Source organism: Propithecus coquereli, unplaced genomic scaffold, assembly GCF_000956105.1.
Source record: "Propithecus coquereli isolate 6110/MARCELLA unplaced genomic scaffold, Pcoq_1.0 Scaffold69, whole genome shotgun sequence".
In the NCBI taxonomy this organism is placed as follows: domain Eukaryota; kingdom Metazoa; phylum Chordata; class Mammalia; order Primates; family Indriidae; genus Propithecus; species Propithecus coquereli.
In genome coordinates, this window is record NW_012152951.1 from 4882434 (window position 1) to 4907272 (window position 24839).

Here is a 24839-nt window from a genome sequence, read left to right on the forward strand (position 1 = left end):
CCTACTATGTGCTGAGCACTGTTCTGGGCTCTAGGAATACAGTAGGGGACAAACTAGAAAAAAAATCCCCATCCTCACTGGGATTATATGCTAATAAAGGAAGAAAGACAAGAAAAACAATTTGCCAAAAAAAAAAAAAAAGGTTAAATGATGACTAAGTGCTGTGGAGAAGATAAAGCAAGGGAGGGGACGTGTGGGAAGACTAGAAGAACTTTGGCTCCCACCGTGAACCAGGGCTAATATCACACAATTCTTCCAACACACAGTAGCAGTCCTCTGCCTCACTCTTTCGACCCCCCTAGAGGCAACTATTTTCAGATCTTTTAAGTGTTTTCCTCTGGTATTTACTGCCATGTTCCTAAATACTGTATTGACAGTGCTTGGTTTTTCTGTTTCAGATACTACCAACTGACCTGCTACTCTGAAGGCTGAGGATTTATTCTCACACCACGCCCACTGGCCCACACATGCACACACACCCTTAAAAGGCACTTTCTCTCCCCGGCCCTCCCCAAATCACAACTGTTTAGGTAGTGAAACCCAGGGTTTACCTCACAAAGGCTACGTGAAAATCATTCAAAGCAGAGCCACATCTTGTATTGTGATAACCTCTCCTTTCACATTTTCCCCCCAATTTTTGCTTGTCTAACCCATTCTCCAACAGTGAGACTGCTGTCAATATGACCAAACACACCAGGTAATGAAACCTTTGCCATTTCTTCCCGGAGCCCTCCGCCCCTCTGCTCCAGTCCAGAGCTACTTGTACTGCAACCGCCCTGGAGCAGCCCTTCGCCTCTCACCTGGGAATTCCTCTCACCTTACTCTGTGCTGGATCCCGATTCCCGGATGTTTTCGTTTGTTTCCCTCACTTGGGTAGAGGACATCCTCAAGCACAGCTAGTATAACACGGTGCAGTCAAGATTTCCCAGGTTCAAATCCCAATTGCACCACTGACTACCTGTTTTGTCTTGAGACCTTGCTTCTCTATGCCTCGGTTTCCCCACTTATAAACAGGAAAATAGTAGTGTCCATCTCGTAGTGTCGCTGTAAGTGCTGGAGTTAAGCCCAGCATGAGCACTACGTGTAAGTGTTGGCTACGATGACAATGCCAGAGAAGGTGTACATGTGAGGTCACATTTTTGAGACTTTACCTGTCAGAAAATGTCATTAGCCTATACTATCCCTTGATTTGATTGTTCATATGGGACGAGAATTCTGAGTTGGAAATTATTTCCCTCGCTATTGCAAAGGTACTGCTCTGCTGTCTTCTAGCTTCTAGTATTGTTAATGAGAAGATGGCACTTTAATTTCCGAGCCTTTGTAACTGACCTATTTCTTCTTTCTGAAGCACTTAAAAATCCTCCCTTTAGCCGTGGCCTTCCAACACTGCATTATATCATGCCTTGTATGTGAGACTTTTTCTATTCATTTGCTCTGTCTTAAGTATACTCTTCTTTTCATTCTAGAAACTAGTGTCCATCAGCTCTGGAAAGTTTTCTTGCATTAATTCTTTATTTTCTACCTTCCAATTTCTCTGTTCTTCTGTTCTGGAATTTGAACAGCTACAAACCTTATAGACTCACTCATTTTCTTATCTTTCCTAGGTTCGATATTTCCTCAACTTTATCTTCCAACCCTCCCACTTAATTGTTAAGTTTCTACTATAATGTTCAATTTTTAAGTGTTTGTTTTGATTCTTTTTTTTTTGTAGCATAGTATTCTTATTTCATGGCTACAATCTTATCTAAAGATAAGGGTATTAATTATAGTTTTTAATTGAATTTTTTTCTGTTCCATATACTATAATTCTTTTTCTCTGAATTCCTTTTCTGTGTGTTTATTTTGGTCTCTGTTGTCATGTTGGAGACTTTCTCCAAATATCTGACGACTCTCAGGAGAATATTCATGCTGATGAGTAAGGCACTACACAGCTAAATGGAAACTCCCTGAATGGGCCAGGCTCATCAATAGGACTTCATTTGAGGATGCTATGGCAGCAAGCCCGGCTTTTTAATGGAGGAACACTAAATGTTAGTAATTTAGATCTTTTCTCTTCGGTCAGTTTCACAGAGAAGAACCCTCCAACGTCCTAACTGGGGAGTAAAAGCCTACCTGCCAGCATCAGAAGAATCCAGCAGAGAACAAGAATTAGAGGTCTCATTTGCCAATATATAGGCTTCCACTTAATTCTCGTTTTCAGTATTGCATCTTACTTGAGTAGTACAAATCTCTCAGAAAGTAAACCCATTTTCTGCTACAGTGGAAGAAGGATGGGGAGCCCCACTTGTGCAGGGTTGAGAAGCAACCCCTGGACTAGTCATCCTAATTCTCAATCACTCCGTTTTCAGCCCCTCCAATGGCCTGGCCTTTTCCAAATGTCTAATAGCCCCATGTCCTGAGCCTCTCCAGATTCTACTGTGGAAACTGAATGACTTCTTAATGACTTCATCCCACACAATATTTAGCTATATTGATTTTTCAAAATCAATATGTTTTTAGGAAAATGGTCTGCATTTAAAAGTCTAATTGGTGGGACTATACACTTAAAAATGGTTAAGATGGTAAATTTTATGTTACGTGTATATTACTACAATTAAGTTTAATTGGAAGTAATATAGAATATTCTACATACGGCATAAAAATATCAAATATAGATACAGTTTGGTGTATCACAGCCTGTGATACAGGATACATATCCTAGTCCTGGATAATGACAGTTGTTTATATCCAGAGAAATCAATGGACCATTGAAACAATTAACCTGCATCCTCTAAAAAACCTGCAATTTATTGTTGCAGAAAACAAAGACTTCTAAAAACCAAACCAAGGTACAATTACAACTCTTCACCTAGATTTGTCTTTTCTATCATTAGTTAATAGAACATGAAAAATATATTTTTGGTTTATAAGTAATCTTTTTACTGAAGTATAAAGACATTTTATTAAATCAATTATTTCTGTATTTGTCATCACTAATCTACACTATAAGACAAAGTCTTAAAGATGAAAGCACAGATCCATTTAGTGGTAAACCCAAGAATGAGAAGAATAAGGGATAAGTTGAGTGACATTTTCCACCTAGCTATTTAAAATTCCGTTATGAACTGTGAAAGTTCTAATAAAGTAATGAATTAACATGTGATACTTAAATTAAAAATTAATCCTAACTTCAGACTAAGGGAATGCTCATTTGACCTGAAATGTGATGCTCACAAAATGTGTACTTAATGCTTATAAGTTAATTTCTATAATTTCAACATCTGGAGTCATGCGCAAAAAAGGCCAGTATTTTAAATATTGTCTACAGGAATTCTTTTCACACAAGTATTTCATTAAAATTGAATTCATCTAAATAACACATTCAAGACTTTTAAATAACTGATCTGGGGCTAGCCACTTGGGATGATGGCAAATAAAGATAACTACACACTGCTTCTAATGAAAAGTCCCATTGCAAGTATTAAGTGTATTAAAAACTTCGGTATCCAAAAGACTTATTGGAAAAATTAAAGAAAACTGATAGCTTGGGACTAACCCAAACCACTTACATAGCTTATGGTAAAAGACACAGAGCTGCTCTTGTTTTTTACTTATGTTTGTTTTCTATATGAGAACAAATTTCCAGTTCAAAGGTTCATCATTTCATAGAAAGTAACAAGAAATTATAATTACAAACAATAATTCAAATGTTAAGTAAAAATTTAACCCTAACTAATCTGAGGAAAGATTTCATTTATTTGACTACCAAGCTTTCACAGTGGAAGGTGATATGGCATTTTTTCCAACCATGTGGTTGAGAAATATAAGATTTACCACCCTAAAGTAAAACGATGCCTACTTCCCATACACTAAGCTGCCAGCTAGAAAGCAGCATGGCCCAGGGTAGCTCAGCATTCCCCAAAATCTGTTTCCAAAACACACTAGCGTTCCATGATATTAAAAGGTGTTATTACAAGATAAATGCTAGCAGTATTTTCCTCCAAAAATGTACTTTTTAGTAGGCTGGGAAATATTAAATGAGTAGACGGCTGTTACCACGCACTAATTTGCCTTTAGGAAATGGTTTATCACAGCCAAGAATGCCAGGCTGTGGCATAAAGCCACTAAACCCACAAATGTATGGTGTATATTTCAGCCCCACACAGGGGAGCATTTACCAATAAGCAGGATGTTTTGTGTGCAACATACAGATCAAGCTGTGATCACTCACTGCAGTAATGAATGTTTCTGTTACACCAGTTTGGGCAATACATAAACACATCATAAATTTACAAATGTTCCATGAACAAATAAATTTGGCAAATGCTAGTATAGATGAAATACGCCAAAACCTGAAATACGGATTGAAATAATTGACATAAAATATTGACATCATGCCTTTACTAGGGAATTTACAAACTTAAGGTTATTGAAAACATCTTGCCAGAGAAGAATATTATAGGATATTTTTGTCTTTTGTAATAGCAACGGCTTAAGAAAAATTATTTAGAAGAGTATTATTATTCCTTAATCATCTAACCCCCAAAGGAATCTGTGTATAACACAGCACACAGATCAATTCAAATACAAGTATCAAAGAGCATACCAGCAGAGAACAAAGGGTACATTCAAACTACATAAATTGATGGTAACAGTTTCAAGGACATTACAAAGGAGTGGGCAGGACTTGGGACCAACAAGAGATAGCACAGCACCCCCGCACTGGCAATCCTGGGAAGCTGTGGCCGGCCCAAGTTCTGGAGGGGAGGGGAGGAGAGTGGGTACTAGAATCCAGAGAGGGACCTGTATGGAGAGCGCACCAGAGAGAAGCGATGGCCTTGGGCAGAGGGGTGCAGTCACCCACGGGAAGGAAGCCAGGGAAATAAACACCCCCAAACTCATTCTTTTTCCACCTACAAAATGCCTTCCAGTAACTCTCACTGCCTGCCCCAACTAGAAGCCAGAGGGCAGGGGAGTCTGCCAATTTTGTCCACAAGAGTCAGGTTTCCAAGGCACAGAATACAGTGAGGAAGGGTGAGAACAGTTACAGGGGCCAACAGCTATCTGATGTGTATTGCACCTCATTTTCCTTCTCCTGTTTACCTTCCTTCTCTTCTTTACAAGTAAAGAGTGCCCAAGATGTGAATTTCTTGAAGAGATATCTGGAAATGACTGAATTATAAAGTCTTTAAATAATCAAGAGCTTCCTATAATCTGTGTAAAAAAAGCTTTACCCAAATCTGGGCCAAAGGTTACAACTGTATTTAGCAGAATAAACAAAGGCCCTGCAGCTACTACCACCAATTTCAGTCTAATCCTGGACTTGAAGCGGGTGCCCTAGAGTAAGCTATAGAACTTTCCTTTGATCTGCATGGTGAGAAAACCCTCCCTGTGGTAGATTTTATTTTTGTGAGAAAGAGAACACTTCAAACAACTTCCACTGTTTACATTCTACAGAGGTTTGCATAAAACCAAACGATGAATTTCTGTTCCAGTAAAATAGCCCCTTGAATTGTTTTCTACATTTCATAAAATATATTTCTCACCAATATTTCTTAAAAAAAAAAAAAAAATTATTCCACACATTGCAAGTTTCCATTTACACGATGTCCAACAACAAGCAAAACTAATCAATAACGAAACACGTCAGAACAGTAGTTACTTCTGATGGGGGACTTAGGCGGGAACAGGCATGAAGGAACCTGCTGGAAACGTTCTAGATGTAGATCTTGTTTTATAGCCTGCTATGGATCACACACATCGAGAATCATTGAGCTGTACAATTAAGGTTAGTACGCTTCAAGCACTACACTGCTGAGGTGTATTATACCGCAATTTAAAAAGAAATAATTACTCTGTTAAATGATTTTCACCATTACCTACTCAGCAAATATCTGAATGTAAAAAAGGTTTGGGTTTATACATTTACCAGGAGTCAGCAAACTATGGTCCTCAGGCCACTTGCCCCTTTTATAAATGGAGTTTTGCTGGAACAGGGCCCAGTATAGCTGCTTTCGCACTATAGCTGCAGGGCTGAGTAGTTGGGACAGAGACCATACGTATGAAGTACAAAGCCCAAGATACTTACTGTCTGACCCTTTAAGAAGTTTGCCAACCCCTGATTACACTTTAAGTGTATCAAATGATACACTTAAAATTTACCTTTTTTAGGATATCAACCTCACCTAGATACCAAAGTAACAAGAGGGTGATTCATAAGACAGCTTAGTAAATTACTAAGTTGACTATAACCAAGAATTTCACATAACCCTAACACAGGGGTGGCAGCATTCTTTTTCTTGGGCTAACTATAGGTTTAAGACACAGATCACAAACTGGCATCTTTCTTTAGCCTTATATAATGTTAATAATGTTAATTTTTTTTAATGTGGTGCCAATATTTTAAAGATAGGAAAGTACACTTTTCTAAAACTAAAGATCTTAGCTTCTAATTTAAAAAAAGACGACGACAATGACTCAGCAACATTGGAAACATTCCTATACGGAAAGAATGCGTTCAAGTGACTCCCAACAAGAGAGAATCCAAAAACATAAGCTGACACTTAACATTGTGTTTGCACTGTTCATTTTTCTTACAGCAGAGTTGAGGAAAATGAAATGCTGCCTCTATTTGTGCCTATATAAAAAGTAGGAAAACAGAAGACAGACAGTAGGCCACAGGTTTCCTGTTATCTGACTGACTCTTGTGGGCATGTGAGTTGCAACTTTAGGTTTAAGCAATGGCCTGTAGGGAAAATGGCAGAGAAGAATCAGAGAAATTTAAGGGCTAGACTTTGCCCTATTGGCCCAAAATGGCAATAGTTAACTCAATGCTTGCAGACAGCTAGCTCCCCCATCTTTCAAGCCAGCCCTGCTCCTACCTTGGGACAGTTCTGCCTATTAAAAAGCATCTTCATATTATTTTTGCAACTTCTTGAGTATCTATAATTATTTTAAAATAAAATTTTTTAAAAAAAGCTTTTCTTTACACTTACCCAAAATCTGTCCACTTAGACTTAATTGATCCTTAATTGTATAGAACAAGTTTAATCCTCTTCTACCACAAAATTCTACTATTATCTATGGACCTCTGGCCCAGATTTCCGCCAAATACCAAGGACTAGAAAACGAACATGACTGTCACCTCTCTTGTTCTACAGAGCAGTCATTCAATCAGCAAATATTTATTAAGCACCTACCAGGATCCAGACATTGTTTTGGATTCTAGGGGTACAACAGTGAACTATGTTCTTGCCCTGTGGAGCCTACACTAAATGATTAGGTCTAATAATGGACCATAAGCTATCATTAGCCTTTCTGGTGGCCATATCATACTACCAATTTTATTGTGCTTAATTTATCCCACTAAATTCCCTAATTCTGTCTCATACCCACTGCTCAAATTGTATATTTAAACAGGTGGGTTATGGATCCAAATTTTCTTATGGTTGTCCTTGCTAAATATTATATTTTTAGAATCTGCCCTCCTCTCTAGTCTGTCACAAACTTCTGGAATATCAACTTCTTTTCCAGCCAAACACACATCCTTATCCCTTCTAGTTTCTGGTCTGCAAATCTGATAAACCCATCTCTCTGCACAGTCACCCAAATCTGTCATAAAAATGTTGCACAAGATAGCACTGAGGTCAACTAAGACCCTGTGACATATGTCACCAGCACCCACACAAAGAGACGTGGGTCCATTATTCATCCACTGCTCCATGGCTTCCCTCTGTCAAGGAGCTATGAGTCCCCCTTACTGTGCCCTATCCTCAAGAACACTATTGGGGCTACATCAATAAACTTCAGATACAATGTGCTCACCAATTTTCCCTAATCACTTCAGGAGAAAAAAGGAGAATTCTTTTTAATGAGAAGAGAACAGTTAAAGTAAGAATGAGGGAGGGAAGAAAAGGTCCCTATGTAGCTTCCAAAATAAACCAGAAATCTTGAATAAATACTAGGTATACTTTAAAAAGGAAAATCAGTCCATGGGGTGGGGTGGAAATCAAACCATTGTTTACAAAAGGAAATGCTTTAAGACAATTTATCTAAAATCACATGGACTTTTACATTCTATAGCTTTGGCCATGGTATACACAAACACAATTAACAAATTTAATCCTTGAGAACTGTTTTCTACTGTTACAGCCAAACAATACTTTTCTCCCCCCAACTAAAATCTTTTGCCTTTAATAAAAGTCACTGGTGGTTATTAAGAAATGGAAATGTGCTTGAGTTTCCAGAAGTATATTTGAACTCTATAAAGAATACAGTTCACATTAGGAAGTCAGATTGAAATCATATTTTAAAATGCTAATATATGTGAATAAGGCATAAAGCATGACACAAATTAACAGTCAGCACTTGGAACTGAAATACAAACAAAAAGATAATTCATGAATATGGTAATGACTGTTCTCTGGCACGAAATCTGGAAGCACTTTACGCATTTTAAGTGAACTTTAAATTTTAAGTAAACTTCCAGAGTATCATCTTCAAGTTTTAGAATTACCATCCAGCAAAAGTCATTATACAGACACAGTCTGGCATTTATGACAATTTGGCAAGGGCTAGATTATAGCTGATTTTTTTCCCACTAAGGAGAAAAGTTTAGCCCAAAAATAATGCAAACAAGTTTATATGAGACATGCATAACTTTAAGAAAATAAACTATAAATACCTTAGACCTATTGACATGACTAAAGAAGTATTATTACATGCTACTTAAAAATGACTATAAGCATTAAAGCCAAGTCTTTACTCTACATATCTATTTAGCCTAATAGATGTTAAGATCCATCTTGAAAGCAACAAATCAAGATTTATTGTAAAACACTCTAAATTTGTCACTCTTCACTAAACTCCCAATTTGAGAGTTTTTATAAATACGTTATATTTTTTGGATTAGCTCAAGTTTTATTTGCTAATGTATATGTTTTTTTAAAAAAGCAAAATGTTGGGCACTGGTGGCTCACACCTATAATCCCAGCACTTTGGGATGCCGAGGTGGGAGGATTGCTTGAGCCCAGGAGTTCAAAACAAGCCTGGCAACATAGTGATACCCTGTCTTTACAAAAAAAATTAAAAAATGAGCTGGGCCTGGTGGTGCACACCTATAGTCCCAGCTACTTGGGAGGCTGAGGCAGGAGGATCGCTTGAGCCCAGGAGTTGTTTGAGGTTGCAGTGAGCTATGATTGCACCAATGCATTCCAGGCTGGGCAACAGGGCAAGACCTCATTTCTATTTAAAAAAAAAAAAAAAAATGCAATAGTTTCATTCAGTGCTAATGTAATTAAAGCACAATACTTGAACCTGTCTTCCATCACATATGAAAGTTAAAAGATTTTTACTTTATTCAGTGAAGGTTTCTTGAATGCACGTGTCAAAAGAGGACTTGGATCCTATCATGCTATTTCCTATTTGCGACGATTCTTTGCCTGCTCTCGAGACTCATAGTTTTGGGAATCAGAGAATGTCAACCTCCAGGGCAATTCCTGTCCTTCCAAACTGCTTACCTGAATGTACTTCCGCTGAGTTTCATCATTTAAAACATGTGCAACATGCTTGGAAAAAATCTTTTCCCGACCAGTTCTGGCATGGATACCAACCATAGTGACACCAATGGGCCAAGGCGCATTTCCAATGGCCATCTGAAGATAAGCATCATTCGCCTGAAAGGAAAAATTGAGAAGAAATCATAAAGGCAAAACTATTGGTTGGTCCAAGTTTTTACTTCAAGTATTTCACAGCCCTTTATGATGTCATTTTCTTCCAAATCTTGGGCATATTGAAAGTATTACCATTCCCGTTATTCAAATAAAAGATTAAAATAGTGGGTGACTGACTGCCCTGCCCAGGACAACAAATGTCCACGAAAAACAGAAACCAAAGTTAGGTTATGAGCAAAAAAGACAAACATTCCTTTGAGGCCTTTGTGTGTAAGAAATTAACATATTTCCAATCTGGGATTGGCAGGTAGGTAATGTGATGCACTGATGGAAATTCAAGTTTCAGTGTCCTTTAGACCCAGCCTTCTCTATAGGTGGTCGTGTAGAAGACAGGATAACTAGTTTTTAATAATCCAACCTAAAATGATAGCTACTCCCTGCACAGCACCGCAGCTCTCTGAAGGCTGCAGGGGCTGTGTGTGCTGGGATGACCACACAGCGTCCATAACAGATGTGTAAACAGAGAGGAAATACTGGCCCTCCAGTCAAATAGCTAAAGGATGAGATCAGTTCACTTTGGCCCCCCTAAACCTCCCACCTGGCCAAGAACCTAGAAAGAAAAGCTACAAAAAGTGAAGACAGAAACCAATGAAGACAAATGGCTCTTTTTCTTAACCAAGCCTGACTAGCTGTGAGAAAGGAGGAGGATAAAAACAGATAGCAAGTAAATTCTAAAAGATCCTGAGGGTTTCAGAGAACCTTATAAAGCTCAGCCTCAAAGAGATTTTAATTTCAAAAATCAAACACTTACATGATTGATATGCAGAGCTCATTTTTAAAAACTAAAGTACTACTGAGGTTATCTGGAAGATCATTTTCTACCCAAAAGTTAAATTTGAACTTGCTCTGCTCAACAGATTTTATAAAGCTTAATTTTACTAAAAGGACATATTTACGTATTTATCACTGATTCTCATGTGGACCTTAACTGATAAAAATTCCAATATTTAGTTTCCCCAAAATTCCAAAGAAAATTGTGCAAACATGGTATTAAAGTTTCGTTGTTCTTTTTGTAGTTTATGCAAAATACGCTTGCACCTAGGTCTGATATGATGAGAAAAAGTAAGAAGAGCGAAGGAGTCCACTCTAGCAGGCATGTGGTTTGTATTCTTTCTGCAGTGATGGTGACCTTGTCCATCCATTCCAACGCAATCATCCCCAGTAAGAATCATGCAACTGACAGAAACTAAGAATAAAATTTATAACCATAAGGCAAAAATATTTTCTTTGAGAACACTGACTGGCTCTTCCAAGCAGTAAAATCACTACATTAGCCTCATTAGCTAAGGCTCTGATCAAGCAAACGATCCCGTCACCAGGGATGCCAGCATCCCTTCTCCCATGAGTATACAGATACTCACAGCACCAAATAAGCAATGCCATTTCCACCTTTCTACTGTTCTGTCACTGTCACTGTGATGATGGCTGCACTGAAACACTCCACTCCTAGTCTCTAGGGAGGCACAGGAACAAGAAGCCTCCTCAAACTCTGTCCGGTCTCGAATCCTCACTATGGGTGCATTGGGCCCTTCTCTTCTTGTTCCCCTCCACCAATGGACAGTCCTCCACCCTCTGCTTTCTAAACTCCACCCAGGAGCCCTGGCCACCAGAGCTCTTTCCCTCTGCAGCCTCCTCCCAGGGCCCACTCAGGGGGGAAGAGACTGGAACAAGGGAGAAGTCTTCCCCTGCATGGGGTCTACTATTGTTGCAGCACTGAAATAAAGGAGAAGCGGCAGCCTAACTTGGACCATTTTCCCATAGAAACAATTACAAAGAGTGGTTAAATTCCATGGTATCATCAGTACAATAGCTCAGCTGTATTACAGATTACAGAGACTTTCATAGCTGGCCTGTGAAACTAATTTATATAACGTTGTTTCTATGGGAAAATTTCTTCCATGCCATAATCGACCAGTTACACACTTCAAAATTCAACCCCATTCATAAAATGAACACTGCCTACATACAGTTTATGTCCTGAAGAAACTTTAGGCCTACTTTAAGAATGACTAAGAAAATACAGTGTAGTCCCAATGTCTGTTATTTAATGCCTCACAATAAAGCTGACAAATACAATAGAAAATAAAACTTGTTTTACTACTAGCTCATTTCACATTTATTCTTAAATCTACTATGTAAAACTCTCCCATCCCAATAAACGTTATATTATTATGTACATAACCTAGATATGCTCATAACAATTTCAATGCACAACATGGTAATGTACCTTCACGTATTCTCTCTGCAACATGAATTTAATAATATCTGTTATTGATTCTTTAATATCAGCAGGAAGATTCTGGAAAAGAAAAAAAACTAATTTTAGAAACTACTATGTGTAATGAAAAACAGACTACAAAAATTCTAAATCTATATATTCTATTTTTAAAAAGCTAATAAAAGCATTTTCCAAGAAGCCTCACCCTTTTCCGTAGCTTTCTGAAAAGTGGTCTGAGGTAGGACTCAGTCTGCTTCTGAGTAGCACTGTTCAGTTTACCCTGCACGCTGCGTTTCACATAGTCTTCTCTGGCATTCAATTCTTTAGCCCAAACGCCAAGAAGAAACTGTTGAAAGAATGGGTAAATTTAGGCTACAATGCCACCCAGTGGTTCAGTAAGTTTAAAAGCTCTCTAATGCACAAAACAGAATACCATCATCCTTAAAGTAAATGTCTTGACTGATTAAAATATCGAATAATATTTAATTAATGAGTTATTTCTGTTTATGTTGTCGTGTATGTTTTACGAAGTAGTGCCTTTGGCAAGTGACAAACTTCCCCAGTCTATATATATTCCCAGCTCAAGATAATCCATTTCCCCCCTGCAAAAAAGAACTATCAAATTTTATAGCTAACTATTTGATAGAAATAAACTTTTACTTGTACTTCTATCACTTAACATTAAACCAACCTAGACTTATCATCCACAATATCATACGTACTGTGACATTTAATCAGTCTTCCAAGTTGTAGTATTTGTACTTTCTACTTATGCAGTAGAGACCTCAATCTAAAATTCCCACTAAAGCACCTGACTAAAGGAGGAAGGAAAAAAAGGAACAGAAATAAAAGAAACCATGACCCATTCTCCTCACCCCTTACCCCCAGCCCCAGAAAACTACCCCAATGCCCCTTGGGTTTACTTGCATAAAGAGCACTTCTCTAGAAGCCGGTAACAGAGACAGACAGCTGAGGACGTACACCCCTGCATATGTACATAAGGAGAGCCATCATTCCAAGAGGAAATTCCAGTTCTACTAGTTCCCATGCCCTGTCTAGTTCCACGCCTTATCCTCGATGTATTCAGAATCTTGATGACTAGTATGTAGTATTAAACTGTACATTAAGTAAAAGCATTCTGTGCATTCAAATCTCTTAGCCTGAGCACAGTTTGTAAGTAAACATTAAAATGATTCCGGGATTTGCCCACTCTACCTAGACCACTAAAGAAAGAAATGCTGAGAAGAAAGATGTAATTAGCAAATCACAGCAAAAAACAAGCAGTGATCTGTAGACCTGAAGAAATGAACACCCTGAAAGTTACTTGTTTTCACTGCCAATGTCTTTCCACCTACTTCCTTTCCTTATTGTCATCAGCCTCTCAAAACAGCTTCTGGAAACCTCCATCGCACTCCTTCCTACGGTGTTTAAAAAAAACAAGAAATTCCCCCAAACTTCTTGTGCATTCTGCTGTTGTGATTCTTTTTTGTGTTTACATTAATAAGCTAGCTTTAAAAAAATGTGCCATGAGGAAAGTAAATATACATTTCCTTTCATTAACTGCTATATCCAAGTACACAGCAATATCATAAACATAGTGCACGCACAAGAAAGTTTACTGAGGGTTTCCCTTTCCAGCCTTTAACCCTTGATAATCCAAAAGCATAAGAGGAGGTCTTAAGCATCCAAAACGTCCTCCCTTCCCTAGCCTAAGATACTCACCTTTAGGAATTTGGTGATGATGTCCATGTCTTTGTGATCATCGCCTTTCCCTAAAGACTCCCCGAGGGCCTGAAGAAAGAGCAAAAATGCTTCTGTTCATTAGCACCGAGAACAGCTGAATACACATGATGAACACCAGTCTACACGTGGCTCTTTGTCACACATGTTGTTCCATTTTTATTTAAAAACCTCATGGATTTTCTGGATAGGTTAAAAAAAAGCGCTGATTTGCCATTTAAATTTAGACAGCATGTTATCTTTTAGGAATCAAAAGACAAGGAGGGGTGAGGCAAGTGACTGCCAATGCCTATGACATTTCTTTTGAGGGGGAACAAAAATGTTCTAAAATTAGATAGGATGATAGTTGCACGACTTTGAGAATGTATTAAAAAATCAAAGTTGTACACATTAAACGGATAAATTGTATGTATGTGAATCTCAATAAAGCTGTGAGAAAAAAAACAAGATAGAAGAAAAAAAGCCCATAAGTGGTTGCCCACACCAGTTATTGCAGTAAAATTTAGGAACCATAGATAGGTGTTGGAGGAGGGAGGGGATTAAAATGACATCCTCCCTCAACTATGATCTCAGAGAGACAGTGACATGCGCAAGAGCCAGGAATGAAAGGAAACAGGAAAGTAATGGTTTATGCTTCATTAAGCATTAAGAACTTAAAACTAAGCCATATTTTTTTCACATGCTAGATATTCACATGATACAACCATGCTTTTTAATTAAAATTACATATATCACTCCATATGCAACACTGTGGCAAAAATTAGAAAGCGAAGCATTGCCAAGTGTTGGCAGGGATGGAAGGACACGAGACGCTCACACGCTGCTGAAGCAGGTGTAGACTGGGACAGCCACTCCAGAGAGCAACTTGGCAGCACTCAGACAAGTCAAATACACATATACAAATCCCTTGATCCCACTTCTTTAGGCCAGGGTGGTTATGCACAAGATTGTTGGTCACAAAGCTGTGTTAACAGTGAGCTGGGAACCATCTAGCGGTCCGTCATTATGGGAGAACAAAAAGTAAAATGTAGTGAATGCCATAATATATGGAATATTACAGAGCAATTAAAAGCAAAGGATTAAAAGTACATAAAGCATCAAGGATGGGTCTTAAGAACATGGTGCTAAGTGAAAAAAAGTAAAAAATAAAGAATTTCACAGCACAATTATCATTTCTATAAATAAAAAAATATGTGCACACAAAACACCACAAGCTTTACAAGAACACCAGCAAATTAAAGGGTGCACATCCAACATATCAGAATGATTACTTTCGAAGGTAAGTAGTAGGGGAATGTGAATGGAGACTGAGAAAAAGAAGAGTAAATAAATAAAAGCAAGAGACAAGGCCAGGCATGGTGGCTCACGCCTGTAATCCTAGCACTCTGGGAGGCCGAGGTGGGAGGATTGTTTGAGCTCGGGAGTTTGAAACCAGCCTGAGCAAGAGCGAGACCCTGTCTCTACTAAAAATAGAAAGAAATTAATTGGGCAACTAAACATATATAGAAAAAATTAGCCGGGCATGGCGGCGCATGCCTGTAGTCCCAGCTACTTGGGAGGCTGAGGCAGAAGGATCACTTGAGCCTAGGAGTGTGAGGTTGCTGTGAGCTAGGCTGACGCCACGGCACTCACTCTAGCCCCGGCAAAAGAGTGAGACTCTGCCAATCAATCAATCAATAAAAGCAAGAGACAAAAGACGGGCCTTTGGCACTGACCAAAAACAGCAGGGTGCTCTGCACAGAAAGATGGGATCCACTCACCCACCTGCTCCAGAGGAAAAGGGGTGGGGAGGGAAGGGGCTGGGCTGGGCACAGAGATTACCTCTAACTCTTCGATTGTGGTGTTTTCTTCATGAACTTTCAAATCATTCTGTGTGTCTTCCTCTCCAGGCTCCTGCCCACCCACGATCTCATTGAGGTACTGCTGATCAATCTTATCCAAAGCTGCTTTCAGGTCATTCCTCAATCCCTGAGAAAGGTGGAAAAGTACATTATGACATTTCACTGATGTTTCACCTGTGATTTTTCATGAACAATATATACAATCCATTTTTTTCTCCACAAGCAGTTAAGACCTTGGCAAAACTAGGGACTCGAATGACATCAATTTATTTTACGTCTAAAATTACTGTCCATTTAAAGTTAATTCTTATGAACACACTTAAATTCAAAGAATGTATGCACAATGCCAAGTCTGATAATGGGAAAAATAAAATAGATGTGAATGACAATTTCAAAAGAGAATCTTCATAAATGCCGTAATTTCCTAATGAGGATTAATGAAGGTGACCAGGTCTCCATCAGAGTCCCCAGCCCATGTTCCCAGTTCACTGACAATGTCTAACCTCATTTCAACTACTCTCAACACCCAAAACATTCAGAAATGTCAATGGAATAAACTGGTGTCTCGTCTATATCCCAGGCTTCAGCTATGTTTCTAACAAACCAGCAAATGCCATGTTTCAGGCATGTTCAGTTTATGACCATTTAATAAAAAATGGAAGCCTCAACTTCCTAAACATGAGTGGGATCAGCTGCAAGGTTTGAGAGCCAGGGCACCATGGCCATGAGATGGCCGTAGGGCAATGGTTGAGAGCAGCTACCTGGGCTCGAATCCTTGCCACTGACCAGCTCTTGGACAACTTACTTACCCCTGTATGCCTGTTGCCTCACCTATAAAATGGGAATAATAATACTATCTACCATGAAGGTTATCATGAGGATTTCATTTTTTATTTTATTTAACATTTTCTGTGTACTGGGACTGTTCCAGAGTCTTACAAACATCAAGTTATTTAAACCAATTCATAAATGTATAGTGCGTTTTCAAAAGGTCACTGGAGCACAGTAAGCATTCAATAAATGTTAACTTCTAATGTTACTATATAGAAGCATCTGATCATTGTCTACTGTCCTTTCACAAATACAGAAGAGAAACATTTAACTCAAAACATTTAATTTACCATTCACTGAGTACCTGCTATGTATGAAGTATAATGCCACATGTTCCCAAAGGTTATCTCATTTAATTCTCACTACTCCCCAGTGAGCCAGATATGAGTGCCTCTATTTTACAAGGGAGGATTATAAGGTACAATGGTCACATAGCTAACAATCCAGAAATGGGATCCAGTCCTTTGACTCCTGTGCTCTTTCCTAAAAACCTCTGCATGCAAGGCACTAAACTTGGCATACAAAAGTAAAACAGCCTTTGCCCAGCAGGAAGAGATACATATGCACGTACTCTAATACTAATGAAATATAGTAAGTGCACTAACAAAAGTTTAATTGTAGGAGCACTGAGAAGGAAGCAATTAATTCCAAATGGGACCAAGGATAGGTTCAGAGAAGAGACATAATCTTTGAACTGTGTCTAAAAGCGTAAGGACAAGATTTCAACCAAGGCATACAAGAGAGGAACACAGCAGGCATAGGAAAATCATCATTGCGGACACGGAGGACAGAAAGTGCTCAGGCAACTATCAGTGTTGTGGGGCTGGGATGGCAACGCTGAGAAGTGAAGCCGGAAAGTGGTTTTGCAACGAATGAGGAAAGCAGTGAGAAATCCCAGGCTAGCAAAGAGCACGTGGAGCAAGCGGGGCCGGCCAGCTTGGGTATTCCTGCCATTCCGATTGAGATGCCAGGCATGTAGGCGAAGACACTAGCTTAGAAGACCAGTCCAGGCGAGGCTTCAGAGGACTTCAATCACAGCCTTCACCTGGCTGCAATCACACGAAAGACCCCAAGCAAACACCTGCCTGGTCCAGCCCAATCAAACTACAGAACTGTGAGAGATATTAATAAATTATCTTAAGCTACCAGGTTTCGGGGTGGTTTGTTACAGTCACAGATAGCCAAAAGAGATTTTATAATAATAAATCCTTTTACACTACTAAGTTTTGGGGTGGTCTATTACACAGCCATAGATAACTACATCTGTCTTTCAGCAATTGATAGAGTAAGGAAATAAAAAGTTAGGAAGGCCACAGAAGATCTGAACACCACCGTCACAATTGACATTTGTAGACCTGCATAACCAAAGCAAAAACATACTCTTTTCAAGAGACCATGGAATAGACCCTATGCTGAGCCATAAAACAAAATCAGAGCCTTAGAGCCTTGAATGTAAAAGCAAAAACTTAATAAAGCTTTTAGAAAAAAACATAAAAGAATATCTCTTCAAGACCTTGGGACAGGCAGTGATTTCTTAAGCAGGACACAAAAAGCAATAACCAGAAAAGGTAAAATTGACAAATTGGACTTCATCAAAATTTAAAACTTCTACTCAGCAAAAGACTGCTTTAAGACAATGAGTAAGCTATACAGTAGGAGAAAACAGTCACAAAACACAGCTATATATCTGACAAAGGACTTATCTCCAGAATATATAAAGAACTGTAATTCCTCAACAAAAAGACAAAGAATACAATTTAAAAATGAACAAAAGACTTTAACAGACACTGCACAAAAAAGTCTACGAAGAAATGCTTATCATCTTTAGTCATCAGGGAAATCTGAATAAAGCCACAATGAGATACTAGTACACACACAAGAGAATAGTTAAAATTAAAAAGACTAAGAATACCAAACTGTGATATTTGAAAATGTCTGGCATTTCTCATGAAGTTAAGCATACATATCCTTTTATTATTCGGCAATTCTACTTCTAGGTCTCTCCCCAGGAGATATAACATATTTCCCCAAGAGAAATAATGTAGTTCCAAAAAAGATTTGTGCAAGAATGTTCACAGCAGTTTTATTCCTAATAGCCAAAAGCTGGAAACAAACTGTGACATATTCATACAACTGAAGATCACTAGGAAATGAAAAGGAAACTAGTGATACCCGCAAGGACACGGATGAATCTAAAAGCTGTTACGTTGAGAAAAAAGAAGCCAGACATGTACTCTATGAATCTATCCATATGAAATACTACTAGAACAAGCAAAATTTAATCTGTGGTGAGAGAATCCAAAAGGTGCTTGCGCAAGAGTGGAGGAGGAGGGCTGTGGGGACTGGCTAAGAAAGGGCAATGGGGAACTTTCTTGGGTGATGAAAATGTCCCACACCTTTATACGGGTAGTGGTTATATGCTTGCATGTGTTTATCAAAAATGCATCAAACTGTATGCTTAAGATATGTGCTTTTTAAAAAATAATGAAAATTTACATTAGCAGTAGTAATCTGACAACTTTATCTTTGCATTTTCACCTGTAGTAATGCAATCAGTCAGACTCTATTCTAGTTTATGCGGTATAGTAGCATTTTTCTAGCTTTTTTCTGATCTGTTCTTACCTTGTTAACTTCTGGTGTGAGGATCTCTATTTTTCTTAAACGCTGAAAAGCATCATAATCAGTTTCTCCAAATAGTCTGATTGGTTCTCCTCTTTCTCTCAATCTTCTGATAACCTATAAAGTGAAACAAATGCCCAATTATTTAACTTTTGAGAGAAAAAACAAATTAAACATCTCAAAACAATTTGTATATTTTTTAACCTTAAAACTGAAACCTGGGTTTAATAAAACTAAATTATGCAAACACATTTCTGAGTGAAATATAAAATCCTTCAAATATTCTCATCAATTATGCTAAAGACGTCTACGAATGAAAGAGAAAAATCAAATACTTTAGTTAAAAATCTATTAATATTTTGACTCAAATGTCACTATTTATGACCAAATACCTCCTAGAAAGCCTATAAATCTACAATTCAAATCTAAAGCAAACCCCTAATATAAACCATCCCTTTTTCTGTAAAACAAAAAAAAAAATTACTTTTTGCAAAAGAAAAAGTGAGGGGATAAGCTTTTGGTCCTCATTTTTCATAATTATAACTGTTCTTAGCCTTCTTCTAAAAAATCAGAAGACAATAGCAATCCCTTATGTTAACATATTTTAAGTGACCAAACACTTGTTTTCAAATGTAGATGCTTGCCACCAGAGGGCGGTGGCTCATGCCTGTAATCTCAGCACTTTGGGAGGCTGAGGCAGGAGGAGCAAGCCCATCACTTGAGGCCAGGAGTTCTAAGACCAGCCTGGGCAACAAACGAAGACCCTGTCTCTACAAAAAAATAAAAAAATTAGCCGGGCATGGTGGCACACATTTGTGGTCCCAACTACTCAGGAGACTGAGGCAGTAGGATTGCTTAAGCCCGGGAGTTCAAGGCTGCAGTGAGCTATGATCACGCCACTGCACTCCATGGGCAACAGAGTAAAATCCCATCACTTAAAAAAAAAGAAGGAAGGAGAAAAAACAGAAAATATAATTAAGAAAATAAAGGTTGATCCAAATTTTAAAAAGTAACAACAAACATCAAGACTTTTATGTGGAATCATAAAATAAATAGAAAGCATTGGCAAGGTTCCCATTGGGTTACCAGAAGTTTAAGATTAAAGTAGAAATTTAAGAGGTCATCTAATGCTATCTCCAATCAAATGCAGAAATAACCTCAAAAATGTCCTTGTCAGATTTGTGTCTGACAAGTGACAGGAATCATCTCTCTTCATGAAACCTTCCATCCCATTTTTGACAGACACATTTTGCTTCTCAAAACTGATATCCACTTCCCTCAAACTTCTACCCATTTATCCTAGTTCTACTTCATGAAACTGCAAAAATATTCAATCTTGTTCTAAAATTAGATATGTTTTCAATGGACTTTTTAAAGTGTCTCTAATAATTCTTCTCTTCACGCTAAGTATCCCAAATATCCTTCCCCCAATTTTCACATGATGGTTTCCAGAGTCAGTCATCATTCCTCTGAAAGTTTCCTTTTGTGTAATGTCCAGCCTAAAAATGTGGTATGCAGAACTAAAAAATACTGCAAACGTCTCAATCTATGAGAAGTACAAAACATACAATCTTTCCACCTAGACATCATACTTCTATCACTTACATTTAGCCCTATTCACACTAGAGAGGTACACAACAGGGACAGACTGCTGAGGGTGCACAAAGATTAAAGACGACTGACTGAGTCAGGGCCAATCAAAGATGAAAAGAACCTAAACAGAAAAAAAGGGAATTTGAGCTAGTTATCACTTTAAAACATTTCTTAAAATCAGGGGCTAATATAACTTAGGCCAAGTTATGTGGACTATGTAATTTTTTTGCAGATCAAAAATACGTTATAAATATATAATAGTATAAACAGCTACTTCTCATCTATCTGGGATTCTGTAACAGTGGTTTTGCCTAAGGCAAGGTAATAAATGATTTGACCTCAAAATTCCTTTTAGTGCAAGAATTCTATTATTCTAATTTTTTAAATAAAGAAACTGAGATTAAAAAAAAAAAAAGGTGCCACAGAGAACAAAAGGGATATCAGCGAAAGAACTTAAGCCTCTGAGTCCTCTTTTACTATTTCAATAGAAGCTCCCTGCGTGAAGGCAGGAACCATATCTTCCCCACATTCTGTTCAGTGTTTGACATACAACTATTAGTCAACGATTTAAAAATATTGGAGCCTACGAAAAGACCAACTTCTTAAAAGTACTTTGCCTTTTAATCCAAACTTTTCGATGTTCAAAAATATAAAGCAGATTCTAAAATATAAAACTTTTTGCTAAATCATAAAGTAACAGAATTCTAAAACATGTGAATGACAAAGGATTTTAAATATTTCCATAATTATGAAATACATGCTCAGTTTAAATACAAAGTTAATTAAAATATAAAGAAAATACTTTCTATACATATAAAGAATGAGCTCATAAAGGTAATGGAAAAAACACTATTATATCATGTTTTAACTCTTAGGGATGGGGGAAACCTTTCTAAGCATGACACCTAAGGAAAAAACATAATGAAAAAGAGTTTGATGTGATCACATAAAAATTTAGAACTTCTGCATGGCAAAAAACAAATGTCAGGCTGATAAAAAATATGCACTATGTGTACATCTGACAGATGTACACTTATGAAAATAGGCTAACACCTTTAATATATAAACACGTTGACTTATAAATCAGTAAGAAGACCAATTTCATGATATAAAAATAGCAATTCCACAAAAGGAGACATTAGTGACCATGGAACACATAAAAACATGTTCAATTTTAATAATCATTAATGGAAAGTTTCAAGTTAAAACAAGATACTTTTTTCACTGACCAGTCTGTCAAAAATTTAACGTAACAGTAAGACTGCTTTCAGATTGGCAAAGGCTAAAACATTTTAGAATAAAAACTTGACAGAGTTGCTAGGAAACTCGTACTCTTACAAATTTATGGGAATTAAATTGGCACAGCTTCTTTGTAGGACAATTTGGTATACTACCAAAAATTAAATAGACACTCTTTGCCCAGAAACTCCTTTTCTAGGGAATTATCCTACTGGTAAACTCACGCAAATGTATCAAAATATACGCACAAGAACATTCACGTTAGCATTGTTTGTAACAGCAAACAACTGAAAGGAACCTAAATATCCATCAATAAAAGGTTAACTTAACAAATTACAGAACTACTATTAAAAACAATATTTAAATTTATTGAGTACTTACTAGTAAGTACTGTTCCCATCATGTATTACCTCATTTAATCATAAAAATCTCATGAGGTAGACCCTATTATTGTCTTCATTCATACATAAGGCAATCAGGAAATAGACTAGGTAACTTGCCCAATGTCACATATGTACTGTTAAAATTTTCATCTATATACACACACCCCCCAACATAAAATGGTCTTCGAAATGTATTTTCAGTGAAAAGACCAAGGCACAAATACATATAATCTCACTTGTGTGCAAGGGGGATAAAAGTATACACTTGCATACTGATGCTAAGTGAATGACTCCGGATAGCAGAGGGGCTGAGAAGTGACTGGGAGTGGGGGCAGAAGACAGGAAGAAGGGAAGACATTTTTGTTTTATACCCTTCTGTATACATTTCAATTCTTTATATCACATGAAAATCTTGAAATCTGGGTTTAAGTAAAATCGTAACTGATTCTGAGCAGGGTATGGACAAACACTACAAGTGGAAGTATAAACTAGTACAATATGTCTAATATCTACAGAGCCATTTGGTAACATGTATCAAAAGTCTCAAAAATATACACAGTCTTTGTCCTAAAAATCACACATTTACAAATTTTTCCAAAGGAAATAATCGTATATTATTATGCATGCAATGATGTCTATACAAGGATGTTTGTGTTAGTACTATTTATAACAGGGATATGCTGAAGTAATCCAAATGACTATTAATAAAGAAATGATTTTTAAAATATTGTGGTGCAAATAGGAAATTGTTCAGTCATTAAAAATTATGTAGATCTCTATACTCTTATCTGGAAAGATGTACTATTAAACAAGGGAGAGAAAAGTAGGCTACAAAATAATATACTATTTAAAATAATTTAGGCAGATAATTTACATATATTTAGAATATATACATCTATCTAGAATACTCATGTTTATTTTTTAAAGTTTACAAGGATATACTCTAAGAAAAGATAAGAAAAGCAGAGATTAACTTAGAACTTCATGAAGAAAACTGTTTAGCCACACAGTATTTTTAGGTCAGTAAATCATCTTATATAAAAAATGACATTTAACTTATTGGAAAGAACTAGAGATAAATGTAAACGCTGTGGAGATTTCTTTTTTTTTCCCCCATGAAACACTCATATATAAACTTACCTCTTGCCTAGAAAGAGTCATGGGTAATTTTTCTTCTGCCAGTTCGAGTTCTAATACTGGATTCGATGAAGTTAATGGTTTCTGGTCCTCCTCTTTTGGCTGTATCTGTATTAATAGCCAAGAGAAATGAAATTCAGCTTTTAAAATACAGTTAATATTTATCATTCCATTACCTTAGCTTTTCATGAAAATTAAACATGTTTTAAATATTGAAGGTTTCCTAATGTTCCTCTGAGGAAAGAGCTCGCAATAAATTTACATGCTTTTAAGAGCTTATCAAACATATCCGTTTCAGGGACATCACAAGTAAAGAGCATGCACACAGGAGATGGCATTCTTGCTATAAAAAAGTGGCATGACTATCGTGGTTTCTAAAATCTAAATTTAATAGGGCTAAAATCTGCACTGTCTCCCCAGATTCTAAAGAACTGTACTTTTTTCTTAAAAGCAACCAACTTGCTTCACCTCTTAAGAAAATCGTCTCACATTCTTGCTCAGCTTCAAAATGAAAACTAAAAAACTGCTTTCCAACAGAAACCTGTGAAGCTTCACCTACTAGCTTTTTCCCATCCTGCTTTTCAAAAGGTTATTATTCCAAATGCAAGGAAATCACTGTTAGACATATAGAAAAATTCAGTGCTCTACAGAATTGGCCCGCAAACTGAGCGAAAAACCTTGTAGAAAAATAATGAAAAAAGCACCTCTCTACTCATGCCACCCAAGGAAAGAGTGGACCCTCTTGTTTATAACCACCTGCAGGGAAAAAAAACTTTTCACATATTTTCTCAAATTTTCTGCCCAAGTTACAGTTTAGGAAAACAGCTAAGCAATTTATAAGCCCCATTATAATCTGTGAACAGATACTGAAACATGGTTTCCCACCTGACCGTAAGATAAATCTAAAATGCTGAAAGAAGCAGTAAGACGAAAAGAACATTAAGAAAATCAACATCAAGGAAAAAACTCAGATTCAATTAAAAAAGGCTATATGGTGAAAATCATATAACTCGTGATTCTACAGTTTATGGTTAAAGGTTATGTTTATCATAACTAATTGATACTGAGATAAAATAGAGGTATAAAAAACCTAAATTTTCATATTTTCACAGGCCAAATCAACATCAAGCCTTAAAAAATAGTAGCTAGTTTCTGTAAAGGAATAAACGTAATGCATATTATATTGCTATTACTATCAAGAAAGAAGTATTTAAAACATCTTTATAAAGAAAACCTGTGCTTACTTTTTTAGCATAGAAACAGGTGTTTCTCAAAAAAATCTCAGGACTAAAGCATGTTTAATTATATAATGGCAGTGAATAGCTGTGGGGAAAACATCTAAGATAATCTGTCAGCTGGACTCAAAGTTAGAAGCAATTTTCCTACTATATCAAAAAGTTGAAAAGGTTCAAATTTAGGGATCTGGAAATTTAACAAACTAACAGACTAAACCTATGTAAGTGATTCTTACTCCAGATCAAGTTTGAATTAGACAATCTTGGGCAAGCAAAAAATGAGAACTCTTCTA

The 24839-nt window shown here is 37.1% G+C and overlaps 1 protein-coding gene across 1 annotated transcript in view; it reads right to left on the bottom strand.

The window, feature by feature from the left end:
• PRPF18 (pre-mRNA processing factor 18) overlaps positions 1–24839 on the bottom strand; it is a 34470-nt gene that overhangs the window by 3527 nt on the left and 6104 nt on the right. Inside the window, exons 2-8 of the mRNA XM_012660908.1 lie at positions 23315–23419; positions 18963–19076; positions 15490–15636; positions 13651–13719; positions 12134–12274; positions 11938–12009; positions 9498–9653 (exon numbers count right to left, since the gene is read on the bottom strand). Coding sequence (XP_012516362.1) covers positions 9498–9653; positions 11938–12009; positions 12134–12274; positions 13651–13719; positions 15490–15636; positions 18963–19076; positions 23315–23419 — 804 coding nt within the window. The remainder of the gene's footprint in view (positions 1–9497; positions 9654–11937; positions 12010–12133; positions 12275–13650; positions 13720–15489; positions 15637–18962; positions 19077–23314; positions 23420–24839) is intronic.